This window comes from Bos grunniens, chromosome 18 (genome assembly GCF_055505025.1).
Source record: "Bos grunniens cultivar Pamir isolate PY7600 chromosome 18, Bosgru_T2T1.0, whole genome shotgun sequence".
Taxonomy (NCBI): domain Eukaryota; kingdom Metazoa; phylum Chordata; class Mammalia; order Artiodactyla; family Bovidae; genus Bos; species Bos grunniens.
The window spans coordinates 8,604,293-8,628,984 of record NC_141182.1 but is presented as its reverse complement, the minus strand read 5'-3'; the positions used below and the strand labels follow the sequence as shown (position 1 = coordinate 8,628,984).

The following is a 24,692-nucleotide window of genomic DNA, read 5'->3' as shown; positions in this document are numbered from 1 at the left end:
GGCTGTGACCCACCTACGGTTGCATTTCTCCTGGTACAGCTGCAGCTGGTTCTCGTTGACGTTGAATTCTCTCACCAGGGCATCACGGTTGGCGCTGCGCAGGTTCTGGTGGGTGTCATACAGAAAGAGCTGGTTGTTCAGTTCTTCTTGCCGCCTCCGCAGCTGGTGGCAGGAGGAATACAGCTCCTCTTCGCTCTCCTGGAGAACAGACGGGACAACAGCCATGGGGGATGTGCCGCCTGGAGGGGAGACTGCAGGGAGCATGGGACAGACCCGATCGTCTGCGGGGATCTTCCCAGAAGAGCCAGGATCTGTTTTAAGCAAAGATGAGCTCTCAATCATTTACTCCATGGACAGCAGCAGTCTAGAAAGCTATGGCTGCCAGTTAAGGGGAGCTTTATCGTGAAACACTGAAACAGCAGCTGCATTGCCCGGTGATCCTGTTTCTTAATCCAGTCTGGTTTTCCATGGGTCTATGTCGCCTTCCGGTTCTCATCCAAATACAGAGGTCCTGTGCTCACAGTAGACACAGCAGTGAGGGAGAGGGCGGCCTGGATGGAAAGCAGACTGCTGGTGGCCTGGGGTGGAATGAGTGGAGACAGATGAGGAGCAGGAGTGGCTCTTTGGGGTGATGGAAATGTTCCAGAATTGGTAATAGTGATGGTTACTCAACTCCAAAGGGGCTAAAAAAACAGTGAATCGTACAAGTGGGTAAAATGTATGGTATAAGAATCATCTCAAATAAATCTGTTACCCACTTCCCCCTGCTCCTGCCAGAAGACCCAGGGAAACATGGGTTACACCCCCAGGGATGGGCATGTGACTCCAGCTGGTAATGCTGACTTCCTCCCCTGGCACCACCACCTCCAGGCACAAGACCCAGGTCAGGTTAGTGGGCGGTGTCCATGGGAGTTGTTTGGTGCTCTTGGTAAAGAGAAAGTTTCTTTTCTGGTGGATCGGTGGAGAGAGTGATGAGTGTCTTCAGTCGCTAGTGGTCCTTCTGCCATCGTGTGGAGAAAGAGGGAAACAGAGCCACTGGGAGAGCGCCTGGATCCAGCCATGACCGAAACAAGCCCTGCCCTATACTGTGCCGTTATCTGAGCCAAAACAGCACCCCCGTTATGCTGAAAACTTACAGGGTGAGGACTGTGGATTTTAGCACGGGAGGATGAGCGTGTGTTACCTCTGATGTTTGTAGAAGATCTCTATTGTGCAAAGGACGGCTCCTCGGGAGGTCAGTCTAGTGGCTGTTACCACTGATGCAGTGATTCCAGTGAGAGACTCCAGTGCTACAAAAACATCCATTGGTAATCACAAATGTGCTTCTTTGGTTCTTTATTTTTAACAAAAACTGGGCTCAGACTACTTTGGTCTGAAATTTTTTTCCCCAGCTTAACAACCTTAACAAACAATCATGGACATGCCCTGGGATAATGGGTTGAATGAACTCTGACTTTGGAGGGGGGGAAAGCCCTGGTAAAGGTTATTCTGACCACTGGCCAAGGTGCAGAGAAGTAAAACAATGACTGTCTTTGCACAAGGAGTAGAGGTAAATGGACAGTCCTTGGTAACTGATTCCGTGTACTGAGTGAGTCACGGAGAAGAGTCAGTGGTTACCTGCCTTAAATGTTTGTTTTTCCGCAAGGAGACCAGCTTCCTTTTCTGTTAAGACTAAAGCAAACAAAACAAAAGTACGTCAAAGTCTTAACACTGTACCACGAATCACCTCTTTTCATCTTCTCTCCACCTGAAAGAAAACAACTTCTGTGGCTTTCACATGTATAATGACTGTGATCTGGTTGGGGTAAAAAATTCACTGTTTCCACTAATGCTTCGATATAATTGGAGGCCTGTCCTCCTGTCCTGAATCCCAAATCATTTATAGCTGTTATATAGTTCAGTCTGTAGTACTGCATATCTATATAGAAGAAACATTCAGATAAGTACATAAACATATATATAGTTTAGTGAATAACTATAAAGCAAGCAGCCATGGAATCATCAGCAAGTCTAGAAATAAAGCATTGTTCATGCTGCGTACCCCTCCCAATCAAGACTCCCTCTTCCCTTTTAGAATTTTGTGATAACTATTTCCTGGCTTTCTTTTGAGTCTGAATTGTTACCAAAAATTTTAGTTTTGTTTTCTATTCCAAGTCCATGATTCTTTCTGTTTTGTTTATATATATATATATATATAACTAATTTTTCTTACCATTGCTTTTGTATTGCATTCTTTCTTGCTTACTATGATCATTCTTTAAATCTGTCTTTGGATGTTTGAAAATACTTCCATTCTTCCCTCTGTCTTAAAAAGCAGCTATTAGGATATAAAATACCTAGACCTACAGCTGTGTGTGCAAGGCATTTTGAAGGTATCCCTTACTCTTGAGGCTGCTCTCGCTGTACATAGAAGCACTTCTGTGGAGTGTCAGTCGCCTGTAGATAATCTGTCTTCTCTTCTTTTACAGTTTTCTCTTTATCCTGATATTCTCCCACTTCAGTAGAATATGCATGTATGTGGGTCTCTACACTGCTGTGTTTATAGTTGGAGGATGCTTGTCTCTGCAGTGCTAGAAAATTCTCAGCCATGATTTCTTGTTGTTCAGTCAGCCGTATATGACTCTTTGCAACCCCATGGATGGCAGCACACCAGACTTCCCTATCCTTCACTATCTCTCTGAGTTTGCTCAAACTCATGTCCATTGAGTTGATGATGCCATCCAACCATCTCGTCCTCTTTCACCCCCTTCTCCTCCTCCCTCAATCTTTCCCAGCATCAGGGTCTTTTTCAGTGAGTTGGCTCTTTATATCAGGTGACCAAAGTATTGGAGCTCTAACTTCAGCATCAGTCCTTCCAATGAATACTGAGGGTTGATTTCCTTTAGGATTGACAGGTTTGATCTCCTTGCAGTCCAAGGGACTCTCAAGAGTCTTCTGCAACACCACAGTTCAAAAGCATCAATCCTTTGGCGTTCAGCCTTCTTTATGGTCCAACTTTCACATCTATACATGACTACTGGAAAAACTATAGCTTTGACTGTATGGACCTTTGTCAGCAAAGTGATGTCTGATTTTTAATACTCTGTCTATGTTTGTTGTAGCTTTTCTTCCAAGGGGCAAGCGTGTTTTAATTTCATGGCTGCAGTTACCGTCTGCAGTGATTTTGGAGCCCAAGAAAATAAAGTCTATCACTGTTTCCATTTTTTCCCCATCTGTTTGCCGTGAAGTGATGGAACCATATGCCATGATCTTAGTTTTTTGAATGCTGAGTTTCAAGCCAGCTTTTTTACTCTCCTCTTTCACCTTCATCAAGAGGCTGTTTAATTCCTCTTTGCTTTCTGCCATTAGGGTGGTGTCATCTGCATATCTGAGGTTGCTGATATTTCTCCCACCAATCTTGATTCCAGCTTGTGCTTCTTCCAGCCTGGCATTTTGCATGATGTCCTCTGCATATAAGTAAATCAGAAGGGTGACAATATACAAACTTGACATATTCCTTTCCCAATTTTGAACTAGTCTGTTGTTTCATGCCCGGTTCTAACTGTTTCTTTTTGACCTGCTTCTCATAAGGCAGGTCAGGTGGTCTGGTATTCCCATCTCTTTAAGAATTTTCCAGTTGTTGTGATCCACACAGTCAAAGACTTTAGCATAGTCAATTAAGCAGAAGTAGATGTTTTTCTGGAATTCCCTTGCTTTTTCTATGAACCAGCGGATGTTGCAATTTGATCTCTGGTTCCTCTGCCTGTTCTAAATCCAGCTTGTATATCTGGAAGTTCTCAGTTCACGTACTGTTGAAGCCTAGCTTGAAGGATTTTGAGCATTACCTTGGTACCATGTGAAATACACACAATTGTGCGGTAGTTTGAACATTCTTTGGCATTGCCTTTCTTTGGGATTGGAATGAAAACTGACCTTTTTCAGTCCTGTGGCCACTGCTTTTTCCAACTTTGCTGGCATCTGAGTGCATCTGAGTGCATCACTTTAACAGCCTCATCTTTTAGGATTTGAAATAGCTCAACTGGAATTCCATCACCTCCACTAGCTTTGTTCGTACTGATGCTTCCTAAGGCCCACTTACTTTGCCTTCCAGGATGTCTGGCTCTAGGTGAGTGATCACATTGTGGTTATCTGGGTCATGAAGACCTTTTCTGTGCAATTCTTCTGTGTACTCTTGCCACCTCCTCTTAGTATCTTCTGCTTCTGTAGGTCCATGCTGTTTCTGTCCTTTATTATGCCCAGCTTTGCATGGAACGTTCCCTTGGTATCTCTCATTTTCTTGAAGAGTTCTTTCCCATTCTATTGTTTTCCTCTATTTCTTTGCATTGTTCACTTAAGGCTTCTTATCTCTCCTTACATTGGAACATTACCTCCCTTATTTCTCCTTTCTTATCTCTCTTACATTGGAACTTCTCATTTTACTTTTTTTTTTTTTTTACCATTTTAATATTTATTTTATCTTGCTATATTAAAGCAAATTCTCCAAACACAATCTTCACATACGTTAATCCTTTCCTTAACTGTACCCATTCTGGAACTTCCCACTTACTAAGGTCTAAAAAAATTGTTTCAAGACTTTTCAACTCAGAGTTCCAGAGATTTCTCTCCTGGTCCTTTCATTTCTGCATCTTGATTGGGTTTAAGGAAGGTTGATCTTTTTAAAATGTGTGTATCCAATAGGACTCTCTTTTTTAAAACTTTTTTGTAATTTCAGTGTTATTTCATATGCACTGGAGTCAGTTCTCTTGCTTTTCTGCTTGCTAGATAGATTAGCATTATATTCCTTGAGGGTTAAAATTTCTGTGTGCAGCTCATCTGGAATGGAAGTGCCTTTCCACCTCTGTGTGTACAGCAGCATCTGGTTGTCTGGAAGCTCTCAATGGGGGACTCCCAAGGGCGAGGCCAGCAGTGTTACTGTGATGGACTGGGGCACTAAGTTCTCTGGATGCTACTAATCCTGTGTCCCGGCCGCACAGCTGTGTCCACTTTCTCCCATCCTGTCAAGAAGCAACTGACTGCTGGCCTGAATCCTAGGTACCTGCCAGGTGTCTTTTCTTGAAGGGTGTTTCAGAAGAGTGACGCCCACGAGCCCAGGCGGCCTAGCTGTGTACAGTTCCATGTGCGTTAGCACACAAAAGTGAAATAACAGAAATCACCTAACCAAACACAAGCAATTATAAAAAGAACGGGAGGCTAAGGAAAGACTGAGTCACTGGAGATAAGTGATAAACACAGAAATGGCCGAATTGGTCAACCCAAATATCAAATAAATGCAAGAGTAGGTTGTTTTGTGGGAAAAGCACAAACACAGAATCAGGGAAGTAGATAATCCATTATCTAAACTAAACCAGGAAAGTGTGGAAGGTAAACTTGACAAATAAAACCTAACAGGTATAAACTAAAGATAAGGAGATGTGGCAGGAGTGTATGAAGTAGAAGACTGAGTGATGATGGAAAGAGTAAGTACCTGCGTGTAATTATTTTAAGGCTCTTATGTCATCAATATATATATTAGATATGCACATACATAATAGCTATTATAGAAAAGTAGCCCATAAGAGATAATAAATTGTTTTATCCTAGAAGAAAATGAGAAAATTCTTAGGCCCCAGAAGCTTCACAAACGGTGTCTTTGTTGTGTGTTGTAGGTAAGTAGCAGTTGCCTCCAGTTCTATTCAGAATGTGCCATCGCCCTGGGAAAGAAGGCTTCCGAGTAATTTTTATGAAACCAGCACAAAACCTGACCCCCCAAAAAATCAAAGAATACCAGTGAGAAAGTCCTAAAAACACAATAACACATACGTTATAGAAACATGTAAAACCATGCAATCCTACTGTATTTCACTAAGAAATTCTTTTCTCCTTCTCTTAAGATGATTGTGTCACACCTCCACCCTCCCTGTGTGTGCACGCTAAGTCGCTCAGGCGTGTCCGACTCTGTGTGACCCCATGGACTGTGGCCCGCCAGGCTCCTCTGCCCACAGGAGTGTCCAGGCAGCAACACTGGAGTGGGTTGCCATGTCCTCCTCCAGGCGATCGTCCCTGCTCAGGGATCAAGCCCGCATCTCTTAGGTCTCCTGCGCTGGCAGGTGGGTTCTTCACCACTAGCAGCGCCTGGGAAGCCCTAACCCTCCCCAGGGTCAGCCGATGGCCTTGCTTTGTCTCTTGTGTAGAAGAAACTACACAGGAAATCTTCTCATCTCGGCCCCTTACCAGCGCCCATGGCTTCCCTCCTGCACTCACCCTTTCCCTGCTTCCCTTCTCCACTATGTCATCTCCATCAGCAGCACAAGCACATCTTCAGAAGCGCTCCCTTCACCCACCCCAGCTCCCCACCCACCCCTCTCATCACCTTCACAGCCAGTGTCCTCGAATAAGTCATATGTTCCTCATCAGTGTATCACGTACTCACGTTCTGCATTTTCAGTTTTTATTAATTATATATACACAGAGTTTAAAGAGCTACTAAATACTCCTTGGAAGAAAAGTTATGACCAACCTAGATAGCATATTCAAAAGCAGAGACATTACTTTGCCAACAAAGGTTCGTCTAGTCAAGGCTATGGTTTTTCCTGTGGTCATGTATGGATGTCAGAGTTGGACTGTGAAGAAGGCTGAGCACTGAAGAATTGATGCTTTTGAAATGTGGTGCTGGAGAAGACTCTTGAGAGTCCCTTGGACTGCAAGGAGATCCAACCAGTCCATTCTGAAGGAGATCAGCCCTGGGTGTTCTTTGGAAGGAATGATGCTAAAGCTGAAACTCCAGTACTTTGGCCACCTCATGCGAAGAGTTGACTCATTGGAAAAAACCCTGATGCTGGGAGGGGTTGGGGGCAGGAGGAGAAGGGGACGACAGAGGATGAGATGGCTGGATGGCATCACTGACTCGATGGACGTGAGTCTGAGTGAACTCTGGGAGTTGGTGATGGACAGGGAGGCCTGGCTTGCTGCGATTCATGGGGTTGCAAAGAGTCGGACATGACTGAGTGACTGAACTGAACTGAACTGAAGAGCTACTAGCATTATTACCAAAAAAAAACCCAGCTGTCTCCTGGGCACCACGCCCTGCCCCTTGACCCCTGCTCCCCAAGGTCAGCAGTTGTTCCTTTTGATTATTAACTCCCACAGTTCTAACACAAAAGAAAAACCTGCATTTATACTATAAGTTCTTGGTTTTTTCGATGTTAGCAATTATCTTCAAAGAGAAAGATTTGACTATTTTCCCCACATACTCTCTTACCTTACTCCATGGAGGTAAATCCATTTAGGTTATATCAATTCATGTTTACATTGTGATTTTATTATTACTACCAACTTTGAACTTGTGAATCTTCTTTGACCCCTTGTTTTAGATTGAAATACAAAACAATCCTTGTGTTCTTAGAAAACACCTGTGGTGAGATGTTTGCTCTGGCCTGTGACAAAATCTTCGTGGAATTCGCCATCTTTGGTTTTTTTCTCTTTGTTCTCTAGCACCAATGCTTTTCCCTTTTCATTTTTTATGTTGACATTTTAAGCTTACAGAAAAGTTGCAGTAAGAGTTCGGCAAGTTCCATACCCTGGACCACCCAGAGTCCCCAGGGTTACCATCCTGCCCAACCACAGTCCAGCTGTCAAAGCTAAGACGGGGCATTGAAGCCATGTGAGTAACGTGCAGATTTTATTTGGTTTTCACTGGCTTGTCCACCATGTCCTCCTTCTCGTCCAAGACCCAGTCCAGGATCCCACACAACATGCAGCTGCTATGGCTTCCAGTTTCCTCCAATCCGTGGCTTTGCTTCAGTGCCACTGCCACCGCTCCCCACCCCCCAACCCCCCGCCACCCCGCCGTGTATGACCTGAACACTTTTGAAGACTGCTGGTCATTTGCTTTGTAGAACATCTTGCATTTCAAGGGTTTGTCTGATGATTTGTTTGAAGTTGGTGGCTCCTACAGTAAAGAATCCACCTGCAATGCAGGAGACCTGGGTTTGATCCCCTGGAGAAGGGAGTGGCTATCCACTCCTGTATTCTTGCCTGGAGAATCCCATGGACAGAGGAGCCTGGCAGGCAACAGTCCATGGGGTCACAAAGAGTCGGACGTGACTGAGCGACTAACACTTTCACAGAAACGAGGTACCTTCTCAGGTATGTGATGTCACGGTGGTGACACTGATCATTTTTGGTGTGATGATATCTGCTAGGTTCATCCACTGTAAAGCTCTTGATTTTCTTTGTACAATTATATTTCCTAGAAGAAGGTATTTTGAGACTGCAAATAGCCTGCCCTCCTCAAACTTTAACTAATTTTAGCATCATGTGTAGACCTTGACAGTGGGTGGTAATCTGTTTCCCTCACACCTGTGTTTATGCTTTCCAAGGTTTATTTTTTATTGTAGTTTATTCTTATGCAAGTGTAGTTGATTTATAATGTATCAATTTCTGCTATCCAGTAAAGTGGCTCAAATATACACACACATGTATATTCTTTTCAGCACAGTTTTATCCCACGATATTGAACATAGTCCCCTGTACTACACAGTAGGATCTGGTTGTCTGGCCATCCCATATGTAATAATGTGCATCTACTAACCCCTAATGTCAACACCATCCCTCCTCACCCTCCCTCCTGCTTGGCAACCACAAGTCTTTCTGTTTCATAGCTGTGTTCATTTGTATTGTTTTTGATTCCACATGTAAGTGATGTCATATGGTATCTGTCTTTCTCTTCAACTTATTTCACTTAGTATAATAATTTATAGTTGCATCCATGTTGCTATAAATGGCATTATTTATCATTTTAATGGATAAGTAATATTCCACTGTATACATGAACCAGTGAAGTTGCTCAGTCGTGTCCAACTTTTTGCGATCCCATGGACTGTAGCCTACCAGGCTCCTCCATCCATGGAATTTTCCAGGCAAGAGTACTGGAGTGGATTGCCATTTCCTTCTCCAGGGGATCTTCCCGATCCGGGAATTGAACCCAGGTTTCCCACATTGCAGGCAGATGCTTTACTGTCTGAGCCACCAGGGAAGCCCTTGTATACATGTACCACATCTAATTTATCCATCTTCTGTTGATGGACATTTAGGTTTCTCCAAGAGTCATGTCTGACTCTTTGCAACCCCATGGACTGCAACATGCCAGGCTTCCCTGTCCTTCACTATAACCCAGAGTTGGTTCAAACTCCTTGTCTATTGAGTCAGTGATTCCATCCAACCATCTCATCCTCTTTCAACTCCTCCTCCTCCTGCCATCAGTCTTTCCCAGCATCCAGGTCTTTTCCAATGAGCCAGTGCCAAAGTATTGGCACTTCGGCATCAGTCCTTCCAATGAATATTTAGGGTTGATTTCCTTTAGGACTGACTGGTTTGATCTCCTTGCTGTCCAAGGGACTCTCAAGAGTCTTCTCCAGCACCAGAGTTTGAAAGCATCAACTTTGTGTCACTCAGCCTTTTTTATGGTCCAACTCTAACATCCATACATGACTACTGGAAAAGGCTCAGAGGTTAAAGCGTCTGCCTGCAATGCAGGAGACCTGGGTTTGATCCCTGGGTCAAGAAGATCCCCTGGAGGAGGAAATGGCAGCCCACTCCAGTATTCTTGCCCGGAGAATCCCATGGACGGAGGAGCCTGGTGGGCTGCAGTCCACAGGATCGCAAACAGCTGGACACGACTTCACTTTCACTTCCACTTTTGACTGTATAGACCTTTGTCGGCAAAGTGATGTCTCTGCTTTTTAACATACTGTCTAGGTTTGTCATGACTTTTCTTCCAAGGATCAAGTGTCTTTTAGTTTCATGGCTGCACTCACTGTCCATAGTGATTTTGGAGCCCAAGAAAATAAAGTCTGTCACTATTTTCACTTTTTCTCCTTTTATTTGCCATGAAGTGATGGGACCAGATGCCATGGTCTTAGTTTTCTGAATGCTGAGTTTTAAGCTAGCTTTTTCATGCTCTTCTTTCACCTTCATCGAGATGCTCTTTAGTTCCTCTTTGCTTTCTGCCATTAGGGTGATGTTTTCTGCATATCTGAGGTTATTGATATTTGTCCTGGAAATCTTGATTCCAGCTTGTGCTTCATCCAGCTCAGTATTTCCCATGATGTACTCTGCATATAAGTTAAATAAGCAAGGTGACAATATACAGCCTTGATGTGCTCCTTTCCCGATTTGTAACCGGTCCGTTGTTCCGTGTCGGGTTCTGACCGTTGCCTCTTGTCCTGCGTGCAGGTCTCTCAGGAGGCAGGTCAGGTGGTCTGGTGTTCCCATTTCCAAGGCTGGGCTGTTGTAAATAGTGCTGCTGTGAACACAGGGCCACATGTATCTTTTCAATTTACAGTTTCGCCTGGGTATATGCCCAGGAGTAGGACTGCTGGATCAAATGGCAACTCTATTATAGTTTTTTGAGAAACGTCCATACTGCTGTCCATAATAGCAGCACCTGTTTACATTCCCAACAACGCTGGAAGAGGTTTCCCTTTACTCTACACCCTCTCCAGTGGTTTTTGTGGAATATGAAACAATGGCCTTACTGACTGCTGTGAGGTGTTGCCTCAGAGTCGCTTTGATTTGCATTTCTCTAAATAACTAGTGGTGTTGGGCATCTTTTTGTGTGCTTGTTGGCCGCCTATATATCTTCTTTGGAGAAATGTCTATTTAAGTCTTCAGCCTGTTTTTCTACTGAGTTGTTTATTTTTGTGTTGTTGTGTGAGCTGTTTGTGTATCGTGGAGATTAAGCCCTTGTGGGTCACATCATTTTCAAATATTTCCTCCTGTTCCATAGATTGTCTTCTCGTTTTGTTTGTATTTTTCTTTTGCTGTGAAAAAGCTTGCAAATTTGATTAGGTCCCATTTGTTTATTTTTATTTCTATTGCCTTGGGAGACTGACCTAAGAAAACACTGGTATGATTTATATGACATAATGTTTTGCCTGTGATCTCTTCTAGGAGTTTGATGGTGTCCTATCATAGGTTTCTAAGTCTCTAAGCCATTTTGAGTTGATTTTTGTGCAATGTGAAAGGTTGTGTTCCAACTTCACCAATTTACATGTCCAGCTTTCCCAGCACCACTTCCTGAACTGACTTTTTCTCATTTTAAACTCTGCCTCCTTTGTGGAAGATGGATTGACTGTAGGTGTGTGGGTTTTCCTGAGCTTTCTGTTCTCTTCCGTTGATTCATTTGTCTGCTTTTCTGTCGTATTGCACTGCTCTGATTACTGTAGGTTTGGAGTATCGTCTGAAGTCCGGTAGGGTTATCCCTCCCGCTTTGTTGTTCTTCCTCAGGATTACTCGGGCCATTCCGGGGCTGTGACGGTCCATATAAACAGAAGGCGTATTTGTTCTAGTTCTGTGAAAAAAGTTATGGGTAATTTGACGGGGCTAGTATTAAATCTATAGATTGATGTGGGTAGTATTGTCATTTAAAAAATATTGTTACAATCCAAGAGCATGGGCTCTTTCCATTTTGGGAACCCTTTAATATCCTTCATTAACGTTTTGTGCTTCTCAGCATATTCGTCTTTCACCTCCTTGGTGAGATTTACTCCTAAGTTTGTGTTTTGTTTTGATGAGATTTTAAAAAGGATTGTTTGTTTACCTTCCCTTTATGATATTTCGTTTTTAGTGTAAAGAAATGCAATTATTTTTTGTATGTTATTCTTATATTCTACTACCTTGCTGAATTCATTCATCAGTTCTAGTATTTTTTTGTATGGAATCTTCAGCATTTTCTATCTATAGTATGATGTTGTCTGCATATTATGACGATTTTACTCTTTTCCTACCAATTTTAATAACTTTTACTTCTTTTTTTTCTCTGATTACTGTGGGTAGGATTTCCAGTAGTGTGTTGACGAGAAGTGGTGAGAGTGGGCATCCATGTCTTGGTCCAGATTTTAGCCAGAAGGCTTTCAGCTTCTCAAGGTTGAGTCTATTGCATATGGTTTTGTCATAAATAGCTTTTCTTGTGTCGAGATATGTTCCCTCTGTACCCACCATTGTAAGGGTTTTATTGTGAATGGATGAATTTTATCAAGTGCTTTTTCTGCATCTATGGAGAGAATCACGGGCTTTGGTCGATGTAGTTTATCACATTGGTTTACATATGTTGAACCATCCTTGTGACCCTGGGATGAATCCAAGTTGGTCATAGTGTATGACTTTTTTTGGCAGGAAAGTAGGGTTTATACAGGTGGGCATGAGTAAGGAGGGGACAGGCCCAAGGCTCTCATGAGTGGGTGCAGGGCCCACCATTTGTTCTGAGGGCATGATGAGGGATGGGATGTGACCTCACTGCCGTCTGGGATGAGCCGCTTTTCTGCACAATGTTTTCAAATTCATCCACATTAAACTTAGTAAATCCCCAGTTCTTGGAGATGTGGCTCTTCTGGAGACCAGGGAACTTGAACTTGGCCCCCCATGGAGGGCCTTAATCACAGGTACCTTGTTGCAGATGGTAGCTTGGTGCAGATGGACATGATGAACTGGGCAATGTGGACCCTGGCCAGTGTGCCCTGGGGCTTTCCAAAGGCACTGTGAACACCTGTCTTGAGTCTAGCCTGGGGACAGCATGCCAGTCATGCATATCCACTGGAAAGGGCTGTCTCCAGGCCCCTTAGGGCAACTGGAGCAGGCCATCAGGCTGCATACCCTTCTGAGGCTGCCGTGTGCAGCCATCGCACACTGGGCCCCATGGAGAAAAGAGTACAGTCGGCTACACTGGCTGCCGTGGCTTATGGCCTTTCCTGTGTATGGTTGGCTTCAGTTTGCTAATACTTGGTTGAGATTGGTTGGATCTGTAGTCAAGAAAATGACTATCCTGTAGTTTTCTCTTTTGGTGGAGTCTTTGGTTTTGGTATCAGGGCGATAGTGGCTTCATAGAATGTCTTTGGGAGTGTTCCTTCCTTTTCAGTCTTTAGGAGGAGTTGGAGAAGGATCGGTATAAGTTCTCTGTAGGCAGGCCTGCTTTTACATTTGTACCGGCCAGACCAACACTTCCAGTGTTTAAAAAAGAAACATACAACAGAGTTAGCACTGCCTTTCCCTGTCTTGGTCACTGCCTCCCCATCGACTCAGTCTGTGTCTTGACTTTCAGATGTCCCTTTCAGTCGTTTTGTACTTCCGCCTCTCTGTATGTCTGTTCCACGCAACATGTAATATTGTTTGCGTTTTTTAAAATGTGTACAAATGGTGTCACTGAGTGCACGTTTCTGCATTTCACTTTTCTCACACTTTTCTCACAGTGTGAGAAAGCATTTGAATGTATCCATGTTGTATGTATGTGCTGAGCTCCATTCTGCGTCACCTTCTTATACTAATCCATCTCTCAAATATCCTACATTTTCCTGTATATCCGCCTAGTAGTTTGTGGTTTTCCTTTTTTTTTTTTTTCTTTGCTGTTTGTGTTGTTAGCTCCCTTCACTCAAATTATACTTGTGCGATCCATCCATGTTGCTTATAGCTCAGTCATTTGAGGTTGCTGTGTGTGCTCCATTGTGTAGGCACAAGGTTAACACATACAGGAGAGGGACAGCAGGACCCTTCTGGTTTTGCCTGGTGTGAAACGGCACTACAGTCTTGTACATGTTCTTAGGGGACACAGGGATGTGCTTCTAGCAGGCACACTGGTGTCTCACAGTATCCGTAGGGGACTGTCTCCAGGATCTGCCCTGGATTCAGCACTCTCAGGACGCTTAAGCCTCATAGTCCGCCCTCCGCACTCATGGAGTCACCACCTGCTCAGCCAGTGTGGACTGCAAACGTGGTACACGATCTGAGGTTGGTTGACTCCACAAATACGGAACTCACGGATTATGGAGGGCCAACTGTATGCAGGAGTAGAATGCTTGCTCATAGGCTGTGCAAGCGGTAAACATCAGTAGAGAGTCAGATGTCTTTACAATGTAATTTGCTACCAAATTACACAATCACCAGTTGCTCTGCATTCTTGCTAAGAACTGATAGTACTGTTAAGACTTTCCAATTTTTGCCACTCCAGTGTGTTAGTGGTATCTTCTTGTGGTCTTAATTTGCATTTTCTCTTACAAATAATGAGTAAGCATCTTTTCATTTGCCTACCACCCATTTGGATGTACTTTTATGAGGTGGTTATTCATGAAATACCTTTTACCCTAAAGGATGATCTTACTGACTTGGAGGGGTGGAGTCACATTTTCAATGAGACTTTTTGTCAGATAAGTTTATTAGAAATTCTTCTTCCACCCTGTGGCTTGCTTTTTTATTATCCTCACTGTATCTTTTGAGGAGCAGCAGTCATGAAGGCTAGCAGAGTCTAGTTTCGCTGCCTTCCTTGCCAGGTGAAGCCTTTGGTATTTTGTTGAAACTTTTCCCTACTGTAAGGCTGTGATACTGTTTGATCTTTTACCTCTTGATCTGTAATCTAACTTTGGTTGATATTTGTGTGTGGTATAAGGTCAGGGTCAGATTTCATGCCTGTTAGTGACGTTAAAATAAATTTGCTCAACAGATTAAAAAAAAAAAAAAAACCAGGAAAACCGGTCAGTACTCAGAGCCAGTGACCATCCTGTCTTCACTGGACACAATCTGGGTTTCTAGGGATAAGAATCATCTGAACTTCTCACAATGAAAGGTGTAGAATCAGATAATCAGGACCACCAGGTAGCCTAACTGCATGTTCTTCTTTGACTTGTCCTTTGAACCAGTTATGACAGTTTAATCATTCCACGGTTAATGAAGGGGTTAAATAAAATTAGGTGTTCACTTAGCATCTTTATGAGAGTTATGACGTTATCCACTTTTAAAAAGTGACCTTTCAGCAGTTTTAATTCATCCTTTGTTCTTTTCTACTCTCCGCGTCTCTTCTACTGCAGGGCTTTGTCACAGACTCAGGTTTTGGGCCAGGGTGACTAGTCCAGTCATCAGAGGCTGAGGATCAGGGTGGGGCAGAGTGGCCTCCTGTGCACAGGACTTGATGACAAGAAAACACAATGACAGTTCTGGTGCGCCCTCGTGCTTAGTGGAGAAACAACAGGTGTTTTTACTAACATCATTGCATGACTAGCACAAAAAATTCTTCCAAAGACCAACAAACTGCAGAGTTGTCATGTATTAACTTTAGAAACTTGGGTTTCTACATGGAGTGAGGTTTTGCTTAAAGAAAGACTAGTAACCGAGGGGAAAAAGGAAAGGACAGAAAAGCATTATTTTTTTTTTTTATGGTAACTGTGTCATCGCTGGCAGGCCTATATCCTAGTTTATAGAAGAACAAAAAATGAATAGTTTTTAACAACAAAAAATGATTCCAGACAGACTGCTAGTAATCTATTGAATGAGATAAAGTTTTATTTTTTTAAACTGTGATACAGCCATTTAATTCTCACATTAACAACAGCCAACATTTATGTGATACATTCACATGATTCTCTGTCTACACACAAGCACACACTATTTATATAAAAAATAAATTAAGCTTTAATAATAAACACACGTTTACAAGTGCAGCTTTTTAAAGCCTATTGAGAAATAAGTATGGACATTTCTGAGACAGGATCACCATGGAACTGGTTCTTCAGGAAGAAAATATTTTGAGAATGAAAAGCCTAACACACAATCAGTGAGTAGTTTTCAAATGCCAGTTTTATAATTCTGCGTATTTCTTAATCTAATGATCAGCTTTCTGTTGGTAAGAATATAGCTTTGAGGATTGTCTCCAAAAAGCTGGATATCACCTATTTGGAAAGTTCGTCTACACTTCTAGAAATTAAAAGAACTAGACCCCCTTTGTCCACCCTTCTTAAGTCCAAATAAAACTCACCCTTGGTGGCCCTGGATCAGTCTCCTTAAAATGTTACGCTCAGAGACCTCCTGACTTTGGAAAACTCGTGGGTCCCCGTACACATTTCTACACTGATGTCTAATGATTTCATCCTGAATAGTTGCAAAGGTGTGTGCAGTACATGGTAGATACTGCATCTTCCGGTAAAATATTTCCATTTCCCTTTAAATTTAGCCAAAGGTTCTAAATACACTTGGTGATAGACACTACCATCCTTTCAAAAAATTCTACAAACAAGGGAATTTTTAATGGTAGGAAGTGCCACATTTTTTTTTTTTTACTCATTGAATTTGTATCTTTATTCTACTTTATAAAATTGTAGCTTAATTCTTCTTGGCTTATATATTGTTTAGTTACATATCTGTAACAAAATTACACATCCTACCTACACTAATCATTTAAAAAGGCTCCACATATTTTAAATTTCTTCTGAACTCAGCTTGTTTAATAAACAGAGCACACATTTAATAAAGAACAAAACACAGTAAAATTCCACTGGCAACGTAATGCGTCAAAGAAGGCGTCTACTTTGGTCCTTTGCTCTCTGTGTAGAGTACTATTACCTTTTGCAGAAAGGCAGCGATACAGTGTCGATTCTGTTCTCCATTTTCAGTTTTACAAATGGAAATGAGAATGATCCTTTTTTGACACAGACAAATGAGAACAGAAGGAGTTAGTGGTAGCAGGGTAATCTCAGGATACTCAGAAATCTGGGTATTCCTTCAGTTTTGTTGAAAGCAAGGAACTGGAAACCACCAGCACTGGAGGAGGACCTGTATCCTGTTAAGAGGCTTGCACTTTCCAGACACTATACTCAACTGTATCTTGAGTCCTGCTCTAGAGTAAGACTGAATGTGGGGAGAAGACCTACTTCCTTCTGTAAGGGGAGAAAAGGGCATTTTCTCACACTGATGAATCTTTGGATAGAGTGCAACAGGAAGTTGAGGATCTGAAAATTGATCCGCTGAAAAAATGAGTCTGTGGCTCCTTGGAAAGCTCTGGTAGACTGCTAGGGGTAAGGCTGGCCCAGTTTAAAAACCACTGGCCTTGGCTTAAGTTCAGCTCTAACTACATGGTAAAGCATATAAATTATTAGATCATGTCACTGTCTTTAATAAAGAAGCAGGTCCTCAAATGTGTTCCTATGTAACTAGTCCTGTAAGATGTTTCTTGGCAAAAGGGTTCTCAGATCAAACTTAGGAAATGTGATATTCTAACCCCTCTTCAGTGTGCACGTTAGAATAGCCAAGTTTACAGCTGAGAAATTAACTTTGTCCAACCTAAATTTCCCAAACTCAAATGATCTAACCAGCTTCATCTATTTCGTTTTCCATGTAGTAACTAATGTTCACCATTTCCTTTATTCAGTAGAATAAAGACAGTTGTGCACACAGGCAGTCGTGGCCTGACTCCATCAGTGTTGCTGCCATCTTTCACAGCGTTCCTGTCACTCTCCTGCTGGATCTGAATCGGCTGTGCTCTTTACCTGGCTGTGAGAGCACAGTCTCAGCTAGGTATTTATACTCAGGTTACGTGGCTTCCAGGCAGACTCAGGGAAGAGCAGCGATGTCATCTGTGCCCCTCTTTCTCTCTCTGTGCATCCTCATGGAGAGACTCCTAACACCAACACGACCAGATTCATGTGTTACCCTATCATGGGGAGAACGGTGGTACCAAGGCAAATACCCAGTGATGCTGAATCGACATCACTGTAGCACCTGAGAGGAGGAGCCAATCTTTCGGGGCGAGGGTTCTTCTCAGCACCATGGAGAATGTCAGCACCCCCCTCAGCTGCTCTGCTCCACTCCACTCTGCGAGGATGTGGCTGGGTGTGGATTCTACAACACAGCAGCTGAACAGATGCTGAGCCTTCTGTCTTCTATGCTGCTACTTCATCATTCCTTTGACAAAGTAGCAGATAAATGCATTTTAAGCAGAAAGGGGACCCAGATCTTAGCTTTTGAGCTTTTAAATGGAGTAAAGTGGGAAAGTGTTATGTCCTTTACACACCCCAGGCTGCAAATAGGTAATGCCATCGACACCTGAGCTTGTAGGGAAAATGACGGAGCCAAAAGCAGCTTGAGCTGAGGCTCCACAGGCTGCCTGGCCAACAGCTAACAGGACACTGTGCACTGTGGCTGCCCTGCAGTGCCCAGCTCAGTGCCTGTTTCATCTGAGCGTTCTTGAAAGGTGCTTTGAACATTTTTACCACCAGGAATACTCATCCCTCGGTTGCCAATGCCAAATAAACTAGCAGCTTCGACTCGGGAATAACTAAGAGCCCCACCTTGGTCAGTCTGCTCTCGGGTGTGTTCTCCTGGCCTCATGGGAGGAAAATGCGTTCCTTTAGAAGCACATGGTGAGGTGCCGTGAGGCCAGGATAATGGCTGTTTTTTCCTTAACATTTTAAACACATGGTCTCCCCTGATTTTACTGCTTGCTGTGTGGAAGTCCTCAGTAAATGTGTGTGGAATGGAGGAGGGGGTCTTCTGAGCGCACAGAGCAGGGCTGGCTTCAATGGACTCTTCTGCTGATACAGGCACGCTAAGCTCAGGACCATAAGGGGAGTGGGTTTCTAGGACCCAGTTCCATCCAAGTAAAGCCCCTAGGCCGACTGTTAGTTTGTTCCTCCCAGCATTTTTTTTTTCCTCATAGGTAAACCTCTTTTCTCCTAAGTCAGTTCTCAGTTCACTCTGTGTTGTGCCTCTGCTGACCACCCCCGCCCCCCACCTTCTGCGCTTTGAAAAAGCCTTCCTAAAGCATCACATGTACAAATCAGTAAATAGCATCCCAGGATGTAGACGAGTATCGCCTTGTCCTCGGTGGCTCTGCCCCTTCGGGGGTGGCTGCACCTGAGATTTTCTGTCATTCCCTAAAGCTTAGCTCACTGCTTCAGGAAACGGGGTCACCCAGGGAGCCCACCCTGTCTCACCCCATGTGAGCAGTGAGTGAGCCCGCGGCCCTGTGGCTGTGCAGACCAGGGAGTGGACAGGCCGCGGGGGTAAGAAGCTGGCCAGTCCTTCATGGGGCTCTGGTCTCTGACAGGCTTGTAAGTCAGAAAGCCCCCAGCTTGCCACCCTTGACCCCACTCACCCAGCAAGTCCCTGTCCTAATGAACGGCCCACCCCACCCCTCATGTGCGGCTGCAGGTGGGTCCAGCCACCAGAAGGAGTTCAAGTGCTCTGAGCTGGGGCAGGACTGGGTCTCCTCTCCAGGCCTGGTGAAGTCCGAGGCCTTCAGTGTGAGATCATTTGCCTTTTAGTTCAGATCTTTTCAGAATCTAATGAGTTAGTTCCTGACAGACCCAGCTCATCTTCTGTAGAAGTCAGTTACCTGGGTCTTTAGAGGCCAGAGAAGGAATCCTGCTCACTCTACAGCTCGTGCACAGAAGGTCACTGATCGAGTTTCACTACATTTATTCAGGGAGGTTTGGAACGTGAGAGGCCTCGTGTGAGCACATTTTGGGATCCTCTTTAGAGACTGTAAGTTAAGAAAGTGTCCAAGATGAAAAGGTTACCCCAACTCATGCTACTTGGGTCTCCACATATGTCATCTTGGTGACAGGCTGGAGGAGTGACGACCTCACACGTGAGCATGTTCCCAGGGTCTGAACAGAGCACACGCTCCTCCATGCAAGCTCACACGCATACACGACATGCTTACACATGGACCCAGCTTCTATGAGTAAAACTTGCTGTTGCTGACTCTCTTCTCTCTTAACCTGAAATAAAACAGATTTCACTGTCATCCATTAGTCTAGGACTCAAGGATACATGGCAGACTTGGGGAAGTGGACCCCAGGCAAGAAACCTCTACAAATCTGTATCCTCACTGGTCTTTGTCCTGGGGTCACTGCTGCTGTGCAGGTGTCATCAAGATGAAATGAGAATAACATGGAGAAGGCATCTCCATGCTGTGTCCAGGGAGGTTACTACTGACATTTTCTTGGAGATAGTTTTGGTGGAGCAAGACTCTGGCATACCTGGCCGTCTGTCCTTAAGTGTCTGCAGCACAACTCAGAGCCCCCCTTGTTGGAAGTTGGGGGGATTCTGCTTTAATTTAGGACCCTGGACAAGCCCAGGCTTGGGAGGGCGAGAAGGGCTCCTTAAACAGTAGTGGTCATTGCTTATTTTCACTCTTTCCTGGGCGTGCTCAGGAGGACAGTTCAGCTCAGGGAAGGTGCAGATGCTTGAGCTCTTAGTATAAGTAACTGATGGAGCCAAGAGAAGAGGGGTCAGGGCTCAGGCTTTCTGAAGGGGGAGCCTTGCCCTCCGCCCTGGCCCAGGCCTGACCTCACAGTGGCTGCAGGCTGTGACCCACCTGCGGTTGCACTTCTCCTGGTACAGCTGCAGCTGGTTCTCGTTGACGTTGAATTCTCTGACCAGGGCATCGCGGGTGGCACTGCGCAGGTTCTGGTGGGTGTCGTACAGAAAGAGCTGGTTGTTCAGTTCTTCTTGCCGCCTCCGCAGCTGGCGGCAGGAGGAATACAGCTCCTCTTCGCTCTCCTGGAGAACAGAGGGGACGACAGCCATGGGGAGACGTGCCGCCTGGAGGGGAGACTGCAGGGAGCACGGGGCAGACCCGATCGTCTGCGGGGTTCCCAGAAGAGCCAGGGCCTATCTTATTCAAAGCAAAAAATGGTGCTTTTAAAAGATCTCTAAGGGATGGCTACTCAGGAGGTCAGTCTAGTGCTGTTATACCGATGCAGTGGACCGAGTGAGAGACTCCAGTGCCTCCAAAGCGTACGTGGATATACACAAGTGGGCTTCTGCTGACGCTGATTTCTACAAGTGGACTCTGACCATACATTGGTCTGAAATATTTTTCCCAGGTTAACGACCTAACAGACTGCTGTGGGCACCCGCCCCCCCCGAGCAAACAGGCAGAACTCTAACTTTGGAGGTGGGGAGAGCGAGGGTGAAAGTTATCCTGACCACTGGCAAAGGTGCCGTGGAATGAAATGGCGATTGTCTTTGCACAAGGGGTGAAGATAAAGGGACAGTCCTTACTAACGGACGCAGCCAGTGAGTGAGGCACTGAGAAGGGCCAGTGCCGACTGTGCTTAAGTGTCTACTCTTCCTCGAAGACACCAGTTTTCCTTCCTGCTAATACTAAAGCGAAACAAAGCAAGAGCCATGTTGACGTCGCAACACTCAGCTACAAATGGTCCCGTCACCTTCTCTCCACCTGACAGAAAACAACTTCTTTAGACTTCATATATGTAACGACTGTTTGTGATCTGTTTGTCTGAAATTCATCTTTTCTGCTAATGCTTATATAATTGGAGGCCTTCATCTCTGTTTCTGAATCCCAAAGGATTTATAGATGTTACATAATTTAGTCATTAGTAGTCCATATGCATGTGATATAACAAACATCCAGGAAAGTAAATAAAGCATATATACAGTTTAGTGAGTAACTATAAAGCAAACAGCGGTGGAGCCACCAGCAAGTCAAAAAGTAGAGCGTTATCCACTCTGCGAACCCCTCCCAATCAGGACTCCCTCCTTCCCTCTTAAAATTTTGTATCAATTCTTTCCTGGCTTTCTTTGGAGTCTTGAGTTATTTCCAAAAAACTTAGTTTTTATATTCTAAAGTGAAAGTGAAGTCGCTCAGTCGTGTCTGACTCTTTGCGACCCCATGGACGGTAGCCCACCAGGCTCCTCTGTCCATGGGATTTTCCAGTCAAGAGTACTGGAGTGGGTTTTCTCCAGCGGATCTTCCCGACCCAGGGATGGAACCCAGGTCTCCCGCATTGCAGACACACGCTTTGCCGCCTGAGCCACCAGGCCAGTCCATTGTATACTAAGGCGATGGTTATTCTGTTTTGCCGTACATGTATCTTTGTCACCACTGTGTTTGCACTGCATTCCTTCTTCCTTACTATGGTCATTCTTTTAGCAAAGTTTATTAGTAGTAAATCAAGTCTTTTTTATCTGAAAATACCTTCATTTTCCCCCCACTCTTGAATGGTAGCTGCTGGATGTAGAATCCCCGACCCACAGCTGTGTCTACGGCCTTGCGAAGGCGCCCCCTCAGCGCTCAGGCCGCTGCCGCTGCACACAGAGACATACTGCTCCGCGCCAGTCCTCTGCAGGGATCTGTCTTTCCTCCTTTCCACACTGCTGTGTTTATATTGGAGGATGTTTTTCTCTTCAGTGCTAGAAAATTCTCCTCCCTGAATATTTCAAGTATTTTATGTTGGAGCCTCTCATTTTACCCTATTTTTTCCCCTTTTAATGTATTTTTCTTGTTTTGCTGTATTAAAGCAAATTCCCCAAACACAATCTTTACATTTATTGTTTCCCTTAAAGGTACCCATTCTGGAATTTCCCACTTACTAAGCTTTAAAGATTCCCCCAACCCAGGATTTTTCAATTTGTATGTTCCAGGATTTCTTTTTTCCCCCAAACTTTAACCTTTTTATTTTGTATTGGGGTATAGCTGATTAACAATGTTGTGGTCGATTCAGGTGAACAGCGAAGGGACTCGGCTGTACATATATTAATACATGCATCCGTTCTCCCCCAAACCCCGCTCCCATCCAGGCTGCCACAGAACATTGAGCAGAGTTCCCTGTGCTGTATATACAACAGGCTCCAGAGATTTCTTAACTGGTCATTTCATTCCTACATGTTTTTGATTAAGTTTTTTAAATGTATGTATCCATTGGGTTTTCTTTTTAAGAAGTATTTGTTTTCAGTTATTTTCAGAGTCACTGGAGTCAGTTCCCTAGCTTCCGTGCTTGCTGGCTGTGTCAGCGTTATTTTCCTTGAGTGCTAAGACGTTCCCCTGCAGCTTCGCCTGGAATGGCAAGCTCCTCCCTCCCTCAGGCTGCACACTGCCCACTGCCCTCTGCCCTCTGCCCAGCCCGGAAAGCTTCTGTGTCTTAACGTGTGTTGTATGTAGGCAGCAGTCGCCTCCAGGTCTATTCAGAAGGTGCCATCGCCCTGGGAAAAAAGGCTTCCGAGGAATTTTTATGAAGCCAGCACAAGAAAACCTGACCCAAAACATCAGCGAGTACCAGTGAGAGAGCCCTAAAGAGAACGGTAACACGCACAGCACAGACGCTCGTTAAACAATCAAGCCTACTGTGTTTCATTATGAAATTCCTTTCTCCTTCTCTTAAGCAAGCAGACACGCCCTTTCTCTGCTTCCCTTCTCCACTGCGTCGTCTCCATCAGCAGCACAAGCGCATCTTCAGAAGCTCTCGCTTCACCCACCCCAGCTCCTGACCCACCCCGCTCGTCACCTTCACAGCCAGTGTCCTCGAATAAGTCATATGTTCCTCATCAGTGTATCATGTACATCATGCATATCATGTTCTGCATTTTCAGTTTTTATTAATTATATATACACAAAGTTTAAAGAGCCACTAAGAGCTACTAGGATTATTACAAAAAAAAAAACAAACCCAGCTGACTCCCGGGCCCCACCACCTGCCCCTTGATCCCTGCTCCCCAAGGTCAGCAGTTGTTTTTGGTGATTAACCCCACAGTTCTAACAGAAACAAAAACAACACACTTACACTGCAAGTTCTTGGTTCTCCAGGTTTTAGGGATTATCTTGGGGGAGAACGATTTAGCTATTTTCTGCACACATTCTCTTATCTTCCCCCATGGAGATAAATCCATTTAGGTTATATCAATTTATGTTTACATTGCAGTTTTATTATTGTTCCCACTTTGAACCCTTCCATCTTCTTTTACCCCTTGTTTTAGATAGATTGTGTGTGTGTGTGAATTTCGAGTTTAAAAATCCTTGAAATCTTGGAGAACTCATGTTACTAATAAGCTTTCTCTGGCCTGTGACAGAATCTTCATGGAATTCTCTACCTGGGGGTTGTTTCTGCTTGTTTTCACCCCTACCAGTGCTCTTACCTTTTAACTTTTTTCTGTTGACATGTTAAACTTACAGAAAAGTTGCCATGACAGTTCAGCAGTTTCCGTACCCTGCACCACCCGGGTCCCCAGGGTTACCATCCTGTACAAACAACCTCAGTACAACGGTCAAAACTAAGAAACCAGCATTGGAGCACACTAGTTACTAAAGCACAGAGTCTCTGTGGTTTTCACCCGCTCTCCCACCCTGTCCTTTTTCTGGTCCACCATCCAGTCCAGGCCCCACAGCACGCCGTTGTGGTGGCTCCCAGTCCTCCCGTCTCTGACTTTTCCTCAGGGCCCATCCACCTTCCACTGTCCATGACCTTGACCCTTTGGAAGACTGCCGGTCAAAGACTGCCGGTCACTCGCTTTGTAGAACATGCTGCATTTCAAGGGTTTGTCTGGGTTTTTCTCGTGATTTGAGGTTCTGCAGCTTTGGCCCACATGGTGCAGAAGTGAGGTGCCTTCTCGGGAGGTATGTGATGTCACACATTACTGGAGGTGACACTGATCATTTTTGGTTAACATGGTACCTGCTGGCTTTATCCACTGTACAGCCTGTTTTTCTCTCCAAATAAATTTCTTAGTTCGAGGCACTTTATGTAAATAACCTGTTGCTCTCAAAGTTGAACTTTAGCATCCGTTGAAAGATCTGGACAGTTGTGGTTCCATGGTGATTTTCTATTTCCCTCATCTTGCATGAATTTTTTTTCAGTGTTTTTTTTATTCTTAATGGAAGTATAGTTGGTTTACAATGTTCATTTCTTCTATATAGGAAGAGACTCACTTATATATGCATTCTTTTCCGTATTCTTTTCCAGTATGGTTTATCCCAGGATATTGAATTTAGTTCCCTTTGCTGTACAGTAGGACCTTGCTGTTTATCCATCCTGCATGAAATAATTTGCATCTACTACCCCAGACTCCGTCTGTCCCTCCTTTGCACCTTGGCAACCACGAGTCTGTTCTTTTTCTGTTTCTTAGGCTCACTTGTGCCGTATTTTAGATTCCAC

The 24,692-nt window shown here is 44.2% G+C and overlaps 1 protein-coding gene and 1 non-coding gene across 2 annotated transcripts in view; both read right to left on the bottom strand.

Moving 5' to 3' along the window:
- Window positions 1-12,578: 12,578 nt before the first annotated feature.
- LOC147352994 (small nucleolar RNA SNORA70) lies at window positions 12,579-12,709 on the bottom strand. The gene has a single exon (XR_015146775.1). It is a non-coding gene; the product is annotated as a small nucleolar RNA SNORA70 (small nucleolar RNA).
- Window positions 12,710-15,281: 2,572 nt separating this feature from the next.
- Window positions 15,282-24,692, bottom strand: part of PLCG2 (phospholipase C gamma 2) — a 159,388-nt gene continuing 149,977 nt past the window's right edge. Inside the window, exons 32-33 of the mRNA XM_086350050.1 lie at window positions 20,117-20,301; window positions 15,282-19,517 (exon numbers count right to left, since the gene is read on the bottom strand). Coding sequence (XP_086206176.1) covers window positions 19,475-19,517; window positions 20,117-20,301 — 228 coding nt within the window. The 3' untranslated portion in view covers window positions 15,282-19,474. The remainder of the gene's footprint in view (window positions 19,518-20,116; window positions 20,302-24,692) is intronic.